Source organism: Brassica napus, chromosome C8 (assembly GCF_020379485.1).
Source record: "Brassica napus cultivar Da-Ae chromosome C8, Da-Ae, whole genome shotgun sequence".
Classification (NCBI taxonomy): Eukaryota; Viridiplantae; Streptophyta; class Magnoliopsida; order Brassicales; family Brassicaceae; genus Brassica; species Brassica napus.
This window is the reverse complement of record NC_063451.1, coordinates 44,152,223-44,165,551: the sequence shown is the minus strand read 5'-3', so window position 1 is coordinate 44,165,551 and position 13,329 is coordinate 44,152,223. Positions and strand designations below refer to the sequence as shown.

The 13,329-nt window shown below is 35.7% G+C and overlaps 1 protein-coding gene and 1 pseudogene across 1 annotated transcript; both read left to right on the top strand.

Annotated features, from left to right (window-relative positions):
- The first annotated feature begins 3,632 nt into the window (after window positions 1-3,632).
- LOC106405200 (putative RING-H2 finger protein ATL12) lies at window positions 3,633-6,801 on the top strand. The gene has a single exon (XM_013845784.3). The coding sequence runs from the start codon at window positions 5,444-5,446 to the stop codon at window positions 6,656-6,658; it is 1,215 nt and encodes a 404-aa protein (XP_013701238.1). The 5' UTR covers window positions 3,633-5,443; the 3' UTR covers window positions 6,659-6,801.
- A 638-nt stretch (window positions 6,802-7,439) lies between these two features.
- On the top strand, window positions 7,440-9,440 carry LOC106368932 (annotated as a pseudogene).
- Window positions 9,441-13,329: the final 3,889 nt, after the last annotated feature.

Sequence of the window (13,329 nt, the reverse complement as noted above, 5' to 3'; positions counted from 1 at the left end):
TTTATAAATAATATTATTTAATTTTAAAACTTAGTTATTAGTTTCTCTAAATAAAACAATTGAATAATTTTAATAATTATTAGTCACATTAAAAATAACAAAAAATTATAAAAACATAATATGTTTTATTAATAAAATATATTGTATAATCCTGAATTATAAAAATTGCCATTCAACTTTAAGAAAATATAAATAATTTATATAAGAAAATATATAATTAGTTTCAAAATTTTATGTATTTTTATTTTTGTATCATTTATAATATTTATATAAGAAAAACTATTTCTATTCAAGCTTTAAAAATTAAAAATAATTTATATAAGAAAAATTTCTAAGTAGTTTCAAAATTTAATATTTTTATTTTTGTGTAATTTTATATATATATTATGATTTATATTTTACTATAATATATTTTTTATAAATATATAATAATTAAAATATGTTATTGTATTTTATTTTAAAATAATAATCACAGTATTTTGATAAATTTCAATTGTAAAATCTAAATATTTATTTCTATTTTATTATATTATTTTAAAGTAATGTATTAGTTAATTTTTGAAAATTTTTAAAAAATACAGCAAATCCAAAAACCAAAATCTAAATCTAAAAACCAAAAACTAAAAGTTGAAAACCAAAAACCAAAATCTAAAAACCAAAAGCTAAAATCTAAAAACCAAAAGCTAAAACTAAAAACTAATGAAACAATCATCACCTCAGTAGGATCCACAAACAGTAAAAAAACCAAGCTGAACCGCCTCTTAATTTAGTAACTGAAACAACCGTTTCTTTTTTTACGTGGGATCTACGTGTCAGTGGGGTCTATATACAGTTGAAAAATCCTCCATTTTTACCTGCGTCAAAGATGCTCTCCTGTTAAAAAGTATTAAGTAATTGGAGCGAATAGTAATATAAGTTGGGAGCACCGTCATCCCGATCAATTCAAATTGGAAAACCGTTGACAAGTAGTATAAGACGGTATATCTGTATATGTTATACTACAAACAAGCTTTTTGTTATAATACAATCTTTTTGGAAACCGTTGACAATTTGCATAGTATATAGTTATACAATTCATTATAAAACTTACTTGCCAGTTGCCACTATTTTGTTAGCTTGTTAAAACATTTGTTGACATAACAATTTATATATTTCGAACAAGTTAAGTTGCTTTTTTTTTTGCTATGAACTTTTCTGTATTATTGTATTCTATGAACTTTTCTCTATTATTGTATTTCTGATTTTCTCTATTGATGTTCAAAAGTATGTTTGTTAGCGATGTTGATTTTATACCTGAACATTTTAAACATGTATTTTGCTTAGATGTTATTGCCAGTTTAACACGCATATTTTTCATTGTAATAATTAGAAACAATTGTGTATTTATTTTTTTATTGTTAAAAGTAAACGTATCACGAAAAAAAATTGTGAGGGATTATTCAATTATTAGAAATATATGTATAGTTTTCACATTAGAGTATTTAATCAACCAATTGCTGAAAAAAATAATCTGCATTTGACAGAAACTTGGAGACTCATTCAATCATTAACAACCCAAGACGTGATCTAATATCTACACTAGGTTGTAGGTTGTATAACCCAACAAAATTTATAAATAATATAGAGATAGTGGTGGTTGTTTTAGCATTGCAAAACTCAAAAGACTCTTATTTGCAACAAAATGAATGGTGAAAAGGAGAAGAGGTCGCGCCAAGATGCCGTCTCTCTGATCCTGCTCATCGTCACACCCTTTGCCGCCGAGACAACCCTCGTCCTTCACTATGCTTTAGATGCGGCCCTGTAAATGAGAATGATGAGGACTATGACTGGAATAACATTCATTACTACTGTGAGATCTGCAAGCTCGTGTTCCACGAAGACTGTTACATGTTCCCACAAGGTACGCGACATCCTTATCACCCCCACCACCCAATCTACATGACCATTCGGTTTTCGGAAACCAGAATGGAATCATTCAAATACGGTGCGACCGAAATGGCCAGTTTCTTAACGGCTCTTGAGACCACGTCAACGCCCATGCTTGACGAGAATGCTGTTTTTGAAACCAACAACGCATGCCATTGGTGTGGAAACGTGCTTGGTTTAATGTTTTTCCGTTGTCTTGATTGTGATTTTAGTCTAGGAGCTGAGTGCATGTGGCAAGATCCTCCCTTTACGATTATAAATTCAGGGAGCCATGAAAATCCTCTCACTTTATTTCCTAGACCACTCACAGAACCTTGTAGCAGTGTTTGTGTATTGGGCGGAAACATGGAAGTAGGTTATGCTTGTGATCCATGTAGTCCATCTAAAATGCATCCAGCCACCACAAGCCATACATCAAGACCATCTCGCTGATACTTCATCTCTTCCACCACCTACATGAAGGCGTTGGTATCCATATAGAGCTTTGTCTGTGTGTGCGCCCTTTAAGTTTATGCCTGGAAGAATATTGTGGTTATTTTATCGCAGCTATGTATATGTATTGAGCGTCTGTGTGTGCGCGTCTGCTTGAAGTTTATGGCTGGAAGAATATTGTGAGTACAATTTTATCTCAGCTATGAATATCATTTTGTGTCTAGACAGAGATGTTCCTGATCATGATGATATCATGTTTCAAAACTATGTTTTTTCATCAATGTTTTGTTATTTTGTTTGTTAGACGTCAAATTAATTTTTTTTCTTGGTGTAATTGTATTCATCATATTTGAAGGAATTTGAAACTGTAAGAGCATTTTCCATCACTTAAATATGTTACTGAGCTGATGCCAGAGAACACTGATGAACATTATAGAGAAGTGATGCCTCATGGAACATGAAAGTAGATGAACTAGCTAAACTACTTCCAAATGTTAGTGTATAATGTGGTCGGGTCATCATTATCAGAAAGGTGTAGTGTAACTTTGAGGGAAATATATCCAATATTTGCGAAGTGATTTTGCCACATGTCCTTTCTACAATCAATTTCACAAAACAAATATGACATGACTACTCAAATTAATGACATGCCTTATAGCTTAATATGACATGGACAATTGCATTTAATGTTAATTTATATTTTTGGTAATTTTTTAAAATAAGGTAATAACTCATATATTACATTTAATATCAATTTATATTTTTGGAAATTTTTTTTAGAATATGGGAATAACTCATAAATCATCATTGAAATAAATATATTCAAATATAGCATTATAAATTTCGAAATATAATTTAATTATATATTTTTAAATTATACAATTTTATTACTTAAATTTTCAAAAATGTATACAATTTTTTTAGAAAATTATAAAAATTTAATCGTAAAATCATTATTTTCTTATATATCTAAATTTTTTATAAATATTTTTTAATTTTAATTTTTGGTATGTAACTTTTACAAATTTATTTAATATATTTAATTAAAATAAATAGATAGAAAAATCTATCTAAGATTATAATTTCAAATATATACATGCATATTTTTAAATATATTTTTATGTTTAATTAAATCAAATTTATATTAAAATATTGATATGAAAAAGAAAATTTAAAATATTAATAAAATTTTATTTTAAAATATAATTCATATTTATCTGTTTAATTTTTTTACCGCAGGAAACTACCTAGTTTTAGATATTTAGAAATAAAAGACATAAATAGTAAATACTTGCATTATATTCGAGTGAACTAGGGTTGGGCCTTTCGGCTTAAATATGGATTTGGTTTGGTTTGGTTTGTTTGAGTCTACGAAAGCTTTAACAAAAGTCAACCCAAATTAGTTTGGTTTGATTTGTGTTCGGTTTGATTTTGTTTGTCTTTGTTCAGTTCAGCCGAGTTGGTTTTTAGTTTTGTTCTAGTTCGGTTACAAAAATATAATTTATAAAACAAATCATTATTTGACACTAATTTTTTCATATTTAAACGTAAAGCCAAACATCACAATAAAATGTAGAAGATATAATCTAATAATTTTATATATTATCTTCGAACCTAATATAAATATCATAGGTAGCTTTTAGGTTTTGATAATAGTGTTTGAGATTCATATTTCTTTATTTTTTTTGGTTGTTTCTTTTTTATGAACCATTATTTTCTTTTAATTCTTCGTTTTTAATCATTTTCAGCCAATTCATTGATTAAAAAAAGAACGTATAATCAAATCGTTATCTAAATAGAAATTCACACAAAGTAGTGAAACATATTTTATAGACCTTTAACTCATATATACCAGTTAGTATCTAATATGATGTATACTAATATTTCTTACATAACATAAACAAACTATTAACATTTCAGTTTGGTTTAAAATCAAACCAAACTGAATTATTTGGGTTGATAAAAGGTTTAACCAAATGGTTGAGACATAAACTTTGGAATTGGCTGGATCGGTTTGGTTGGTTTGTTCGGTTGGCTTTTTTGCCCAATCCCCAAAGTCAACAATTAATTTAGATTTTTTTTCTATGAGTAATAGATTTAAAATAGAAAAATAAAATTTTGGGTGATTTGACAACTAAAATCTTAACTTTAAGGAGTAAAAAATATGTGGTAATTTACATAAACAGATTATTTTCTCCACAAGTCAAATGTCTAGACATTTATTTTCACAAATATCCATATATAAAGTTCATATTCATTCACCTTCACTTGTATTCCAACAATTCCTTAATTAGTCTTGTGCTTTTTTGTGTTAATAATAATTCTTTAGTTAATACCCCTGTCCGGGAACGCGCTAGGCGCTAGTCGGACGGTTAGGTTGGGCCTAGCGCCTAAAGAGAAAATCGAGGATTAATCAGAAATTATGCGGGGCAGAATTTTTAGATGGTTTACTATGTTATAGAACATTTTAATTTTTAATTGTGTATAACATTAATACATTTTCATGTTTAAGATTGTATAAAACACACAAATAGAATATATAAACTTAATATAGTGTAATTTTCATTAAAATTATGAATATAAATGATATTTATAAAATTTTAAATCAAATAAACAAATAAAAATATTATTAAAAAAAAATAGATTAGACGGCCGCTTAGACGGCTAGGCGGTCATTTAGGCGGCCGCCTAGAACATGGGTTAATACTTAATCACCGGCCAGAACCAATGCTTTTGAGAGACATTTTTTTTCTTACAACGAACGAAATTTATTATTCAGACTTGAGGTGATATGGGTAAACATACCGGAACAGAACAACAACCAATAAAACAAACTTTTCAGAGATATCATATAAGTAACATATAGTATATCACATTTTAACTTATTACACATATTCTTTACCTTTTAATGAATACCACCGTATAATTCATGCCTCAATGACATCAATAGTGATGTCACGTTGATAATAGATTAATAATTGGGTCTAAATCAAAACATGTTTGTCATTATCTCTCTCTCTCTCTCTCAATTTGTAGATTGAATAAAACCAAAACTTCAAGAAAACGACTTTTGAGTTCTCAAACGATGAATCCACCAAAAGCAATCTCCACGCTCTTCTTCTCCATCTTCTTCTTCTTAGATTATGTCTCTGCTCAATCTCCTCCTCCTCCTCCTTTTCTGTACGCAGCCAACGGCCTCTTTCAGCCAAGTTTAGCCATCATCACGGGAGTGTTCTCCATCGTCTTCACACTCACCTTCGTTCTCCTCATCTACGCCAAATGCTTCCACAACGATCTCAGATCGGAGACCTACGAAGACGGAGAGATACGACGACTAGATCGTCTATGGCAAGGACTCTTCAGCCAATCTTCTCGATTATCAGGTCTCGACAAAACAGCAATCGAGTCTCTTCCCTTTTTCAGATTCTCTGCTTTGAAAGGATCGAAACAAGGTCTCGAATGTTCTGTTTGTTTGTCTAAATTCGAAGATGTTGAGATACTTAGGCTTCTGCCTAAATGCAAACACGCTTTTCATATTGAGTGTATTGATGAGTGGCTTGAGCAGCACGCTACGTGTCCTTTGTGTAGAAACAGAGTCTCCATTGAGGACGAGCTCTCTGTTTTTGGTGGTGGTAGTAACAATAGTATGAGAATCATGAGTCAGTTATCTGAGTCTAGAGAGGAAGAATCGAGCATGGAGGTTTACGTCGAACGCGAAGAAGGAATCAGAGACGGGTCTTCGAGATACAGCAGCTTCCGGAAGATACTCAACTTTGGTAAAAACGATAACTCGTTGTCGCTTGTGGAACAAGGTAACGAGAAATGTCTGCACAAGTTCAATCACAGGATTGTTGTTTCAGATGCTGTGTTTAAGAACCGTTGGAGTAATGTGACTCCAGCTGATTTGACCTTTTTGACATCGAACATGTTGAGTTCGACGTCAAGCGACAGATTCTCGTCCATTGATCGAGTGCAGAGAGGTGACTTGCGTGACAAGGAAGAGATTGATATGAAGAAAATGGTTGATAACAAAGATTCTACTAGAAGATCGGTTTCTGAGATCACGGCTGTTCCTAGACTCAGCGTTGTTACTACAGCGGCTAGAGAAAACGCGGTTGGTGGAAGCAACAGCGGTTTGGACGCTTCTACAGCTTCCACATCGAGAAGTGATGTGATTGCTGCGATGGAGGAAAGAAGACGAAGGATGTGGTTGCCGATTGCTAGAAAAACAGCACAGTGGTTTGTTAACAGAGAGAAAAAGAATGAACTAAAAACGACAGGACAAGATCTTAACGTTTAGTTTTCTTTTAAAGGTCGTTGACAGTTTGAAGTTATTTTTACAGAGATAATTAAGCGTGCTGAATAAGATTAGACTAAATGCTTGGTGTTTATGACTTTGTTGTACATACATTGTGGATTGATTATGAAGAACGTTTTGGCCAATGGTGATATACATTTATTAAATTGGATTTATTTGATTTTTGAGTAGTATACATATATATTACAGAACACAGGCAAAACTTAGTGATACACATTTGTTTGATCATATCTTTGTGTAAATAACCAGACACACCTGTCGGAATTATTTTGTAGGATTTCCGAGTAAATAGTAGTATACTTCTCTTAAAATATAATTTAAAAAGTAGTAGTATACTAGTACTATTGTTAGAAAACATGTAAGCCACTAAGTTTCCATACGTTTAGTTTTTAATTAGCAGATGATTTGCCGTGGGATCTATAATCAATATACACATTCTTAATAGAATTATATCATCGTTCTCCTCTGTGTATTGTTATCCACTCTAGAATAAAGTGTTGGATAGTCCAAAAGTTGGCATGTAGAGTACTTGAAAGTTATATGGTTCTGCAGTGCATGTTCATTCAACTATTTACACCACACAGTCAAAATGTCCTTACTGTCTCATGAAACATAGAGCAAATATAAACTGACAAATGAGACATAACAAACCATATACAACATGGCCTTATGGGCCCTTGCAGTTTTCATCTAAGTTGATGGCCCAATAAATAGATCCGACCCGACCCAAATCACATGTACCGTAAACCTAGCCCGTTTCGAAAACCACACTCTTACTAAAACCTTGATAGTTACTGGTAGCCGTTCTTCTTCTTCACCGTCAATCATCGCCGCTCGTGTAACAGGTTAGTTTTCTTCTTATCTCAGTGTATTTACATTTCGAGTTTCTCGAGAAAATTTGGAAGAGGATGTACTCGTATTATCTACTCATGAGATTCTGGTTTTTGCGTTTATCGACTAGATTGAGAAATTGGATTTGGAATCGTAGATGAGCAGTTAGGGGTTTCTTCTCGAAAGATATGGCTGCTGCTTCAATCTCAAGAAGATTTGTCCGCACTTTTGGATCCTTTTCAGCATCTGGAAATGGTTTAAGCTCTCTTCCTTGTGATCTCAAGGTTTGTGTTTACTTACATCACTGAGTTCCCTTTTTTTTTTTTTTTTTAATTTTTCATTATTTTCGAGATGTTGATTTCATTATTTTTTGTGTTATCTATCAAATGCAGTGTGGAATAAGTTTGGTTTCCAACCGAAATTTCCTTATGATTTACTTGCCAAGAAGACGGTCATTACACCAGACCGAACCATAGGTATGCTGTTATTAACATTCATCCAACTACCGTTTGAATATATATATGTACATACTTTGGCTGAGTATGCATAGATTTTGATTAGCAATGTTCTGCGCGTGCGTGTTAGGTGCTCACTTCTTTCTGATTGCGCTTCAGTCATGATACAATGATGTTTTCCTTATTAATCTGGTCTCGTATTGATGCTTTCCGGAGGACAATATCAAGACTTGGTTATTCCGGTCACAAATTTTCAGAACGAAGACAAAGGTTTCATGGTTTTAGCTGGTGATGTCTTTGATGTTCCAATTAGGAAAGATATCATTCACCACGTCGTGAGATGGCAGCTTTCCAAACGCCAGCAGGTAAAACTCTAGTTGATTATCTCACAAATCACAATGTCCTAATTAGTCATATAAGTAAAACAGTCAATAAGTGTGACTCATTTGGTGGATGGATGTTTAGGGAACTCACTCGACCAAAACAATAAGTGAGGTTAGCGGAACTGGTAGAAAGCCATGGAACCAGAAGGGTACAGGCCGAGCTAGACATGGTACACTGCGTGGCCCCCAGGTAAATTTCAAAACTGTTCTTCTCTGATGGACTTTTTTACTGAAACCGCTTAGTTCCGAGGTGGTTGTGTGATGCATGGGCCCAAACCAAGAAGCCATGCGATAAAGATGAATAAGCAGGTCCGAAGGCTTGGTCTGAAGATAGCACTCTCAGCTCGAGCCGCAGAAGGAAAAGTAAGCTCCTGATTTTCGTTATTACTTGTCAGCTTGTATCCGCTAATGTTTTGCGAGAACTACGCAGCTCCTGGTGTTTGATGAAATGGCATTGCCAACGCATAAAACGAAGAACATTGTGAACTATTACAATCAAATGGAGAACACGAAGAAAGTACTCGTTGTAGAAGGTGGGCCTATCGATGAGAAGCTGAAGCTAGCCACCCAGAATCTCCACTACGTCAACATACTCCCATCAATAGTGAGTTACATATTAATACCCGTCGGTGGTTTTTACTTGATAAACCGGCTAGCGAATCTTGAATCTTGTTTATGCGATGCTTTGCAGGGGCTTAACGTTTACAGCATTTTGCTTCACGACACGCTTGTGATGTCCCGTGATGCTGTGAATAAGATCATTGAGCGTATGCACACTCCCATTAACCGTTAAAGAGACAACAATGTCTTCAAATAGCATTCCCAATAAGACACTAGATCACAAGGAAGACAGCTCCAAGAAATTCCGCGTGTAGTTGCTGTACCGGCAATTTATATCGGTTATATGTACTGGTTATGTACTGGTGGTAATCTCCTCCATGGCTTGATCGGTTCATTGTTTGTTAGCTTTTTGTTTGGTTTTGCAATCTCAAATTGCAAAGATATAGTTTTTTTTTTGGTAGCCACTATTCTTCCTATTTTATGGACGTTTGTACCCGTTTTTATAAGTGGCTATTGAATAGGTTTTGAAATTTACTCTACAGTTTTTATAACGTAGTGTTATTTATTTAAAATTTTGTTTTCAAATCTAGTGCTATTGGCTTGTCACATAATTCATATTTTCAAAAACTAACAAACATATTTTTTTTTTTTTGGTCAAACAACAATGCATTCTTTCATTCAAACAAAAGAGTTATCCTCCAACAGAGGAGTTTACAGAAAACAGAGTGAGAGCAGATTTTGCCACCAAATCAGCCTCACCATTAAAAGTCCTAGAGATAAAGTGAAAGGAAATCCGATCAAAGTACGACAAAGCATGATAAATATCAAACATGATACCGAACAATTCAGGTTGAGTGGCTTCCTTCTTCAGTAGTGTGACGAGGGAGAGCGAATCGGTTAGAACGGCCAGGGATCGGACGTTTGAGTAGACGGCTGTAACAACCGCAAGGCGAACAGCTATGGCCTCTGCCATAAGGGCTGAAGATACATGGGAGCGAGACTCGCTCAGGTTCGGAATGCGCTTGAGGTTATTTCCTGAGAAGATACCTCCAATTCCACAGCCACCGGAAGAACTGTCCCACGCTGCATCAACTTTACACGCAAGCACATCAAGTGGGAAAGACGGTGGGGGAACAGAGCGACAAGTAGAGGGGGCAGAAGGCGGTCCCAAGGGGGGCGCCAGAGGTCTCCGATCCCGATGGTCTTGCGCTGAGGACCACTCCTTCGCATCCAGAATACACTTTAAAGCTGTCTCCTGCGCCGAGAACCCTCTGTTTTCAAACATTAGCTGGTTCCGGGACTTCCACAGATTCCACAACACCCAAGGCCACATAGGATCAGAGAGGCCAGATGGTGGAAGAGGGGTATAAGTTGATCCTGCTTTAATGAGTTCCGCCATTGACAGCAGCGAGGCGGCCGGTCTGATGCGCACCGGTAGCAGGTTCCAGACCTCCTCTGCAAAAGGGCAAGTAAGAAAAACATGGAGGTCGTCCTCATGTGCTCCGCATCTCTTACAGTTGAAGGGAGGAACTCCACGTTTACTAAGATTCTCGCTCACTGGAATTGCTTTCTTTACGATTCGCCAAAGGAATTCTCTGATCTTGGGGATGGTCTTGGCGCTCCATATATGCTTTTGCCACTCCAATGGTAAAATAGTGAGAAAGGACTTACCGTCGGCATTCCTACAATTTTTTCCTCTCAACGAGATAATCTGACGAAACATGTTCTTCATGAGTCTGTCGGAGAAGACAGACGGATATGGCCGTCGGGAGTTTTATGCTTTTTCTTTTGTAGTGTCCTTAAAATCATAGATAAGCTTTCTGTTTTTACGATCTTGATGGTAGCTCGTCTCGCAACACTCGAGCCAATACTTTTTCAGAAAAAAATTCCCGCAAGCATTATAAAATAGTTTTTCGTTTTTACAAAGAATGATGTGCTACGTGATGAAGATTATGAAAGGTATAGGTGATGAAGTTGTTGCTGAACTTGAATAAGTCATGATATTTTTTCTTTTGAGAAAAATGTCTTAATATATTGGTCGTGAACGATGGCCGATGAGCGATGGACAAATTATAGTCATTGGAACATCCAGAACTTGGGGTGCAAGGATAAAATTTTGTCCAATGTGGGAATGAGAGTTGATTCTGGTGTACATGATCCCCCGTAGAACCGGTTCTGAGTCTTTGTGTAGGAAACAGCAAGACTAATAGGTTGTTTTTGCATGATGAAAACGTCTAGTTGTCTTCAAACATATTTTTTTCTAAGCTCAACTTACACACACTATCACATTAGGGGAATTTAGCAATTTCACAGCTCAAATTCTTGTACTACGTCTTATACTAGTTCATGTAGCATTTCACGAACTAGTAATTAGGAATACATCTTCAAAGCAATCATAACTATAAACAAAAAAAATGGGAAAGGAGTAACCATTTGTAAACTAGAAGTCTCAAAACCGAGATTAGTACGGTTCAAATCCCTTCTTAATGATTCACAGAGAGTACACTAAAGTTACATATTGAAAACTGGGTCTGATTTTGGTTATACAAATACTAAAGGACCGCATGCTTGGTTCGAATGGGCTCAGGGCGGACATGTTTTCTTGTCATCTTTGATATTCTGCTCCGCAAACTAGTTCATGGCTCTATTTAAAGCTTCGTTTACAGCTTCTTTTCATGGTCTGATCCACTGGAAGGCGCACCTTGGAGGAATCCAATGGAAGGCGCACAATGGCTTCCTTGAAGTTGTGGGATTGATATAAACTTGGGGTTGCATCGATATTCGATAGTGGGTCCAAATTTCTTTGTAATGTGGGTCAAAAAATTCATGTGTATAAGTATATGTTGTATATGTGTATGTAGATGTGAAGTCCATTATTTTGTGGAGAACCTCACCTTTAAGGTTCTTAAAACAAAGCTTTTAGAGCATGATTAACCCGGGGTTCTTAGGATGAGGTTTTTAGCGGAATTTAAGAAACTGTTTCTTAACTTTTAACTAAAAAGGCTAAGAACCGGTTCTTAAAGTTTTTTTCTTGACTTCCGCTAAGAACCCCACTCTAAGAACCCCAGGTTAATCATGGCCTTAGAACCTTAAAAGTGGGATTCTCCACAAAATAATGGACCCCACACATACATACACATATACAACATATATTTATACACATATGAATTTTTAGAACTCATTGGGTAGAACCCCCCATTGGAGGTGCTCAGAACACCTTTAACCCTGGTTTTCAAGGGGTTCTTAAGGGGTGTGGTCTCCACAAAAAACTAAAACCCATCTCTTCCTCTTCTTCTCCAAGAGGCAAGTTTGGTGTAGTTTTTGTACTGTTCGCGGGCCCCACTAACACGTGGTGGCTCGCGATTGATTAATTTTTAATTTTTAAATCAGACAAAAAAGAGAAAAAAAAACTCTAATGGGTTCTTATGGTTAAATATGCTCTTAGATTCAGATAAAAGATGTAAAAAGAAAGAGCAGAATAGGAGTTGAACCTAGATTAGGGGTGTCAGAGCATCCTTATCGGTGTCTTTAATGACACCTCTTAGCACTAAATGAAAAAAAAAGAAAAAAAGGAAAGCTTGGACATGCCTCTTGCGTAAAGGCTGTGAAGGGTTGCCTCTTAGTGCCACGCGTCAACTCTGGATAGGCTCTCGGATCGGTTACGCGTTAAACGCGTTGAAGTCTCTCTCTCATTCTCTCTCTCTCTCTCTCTCTCTCTCTCTCTCTCTCTCTCTCTCTCTCTCTCTCTCTCTCTCTCTCTCTCTCTCTCTCTCTCTCTCAAGGTCTCTCTATCGACGAAAGGCGATTCGCCGTCTACTTCGGTGGATCTTGGCGGCGACGTCTCAACCGGTGATCTCTTATCGGCGACGTCCCTGTCTCTCTCTCGCTCTCTCTCGGTGGTTCTCTCTGGCTCTCTCTCGGTGGTTCTCTGTCTCTCTCTCTCTCTCGGTGGTTCTCTGTCTCTCTCTCTCAGTGGGTCTCCTCGAGGCAACGGAGCTCTCCTTCGGTGGCTCTTCTCAGAGACGTCTCCTTCGGTGTCTCTTATCGGCGACGTCTCTCTTTGTCGCTATCTCTCTTTCTATGTGGTTCTCTCTCTCTCTGTCTCCTGGTTGTTCTCCTCTAAAGGTAAGCGGTTGTTGTGTTCCTCTTGATTATGCATGTCTTAATCATGTATATTATTGGTCTGATCGATTGTTTTCTATGTAGTTTGTTGGAACTCTTCGGATCCGTCTCTCGGTGGGTCATCTCCTCGAAGCTTTCCATAGGTGGCTCACCTCAAATCGAAAGGTAAACCGGATCTTCTCTTGTTTCATTACGCATGTGATTGATTTTTCTATAACTTGTTATGATCTCAGTTTTAAAATTTTGACCTGTTTGATTCGGTTTGTGTTAATTAAAAAATTGGATAGATCAAATATGATTT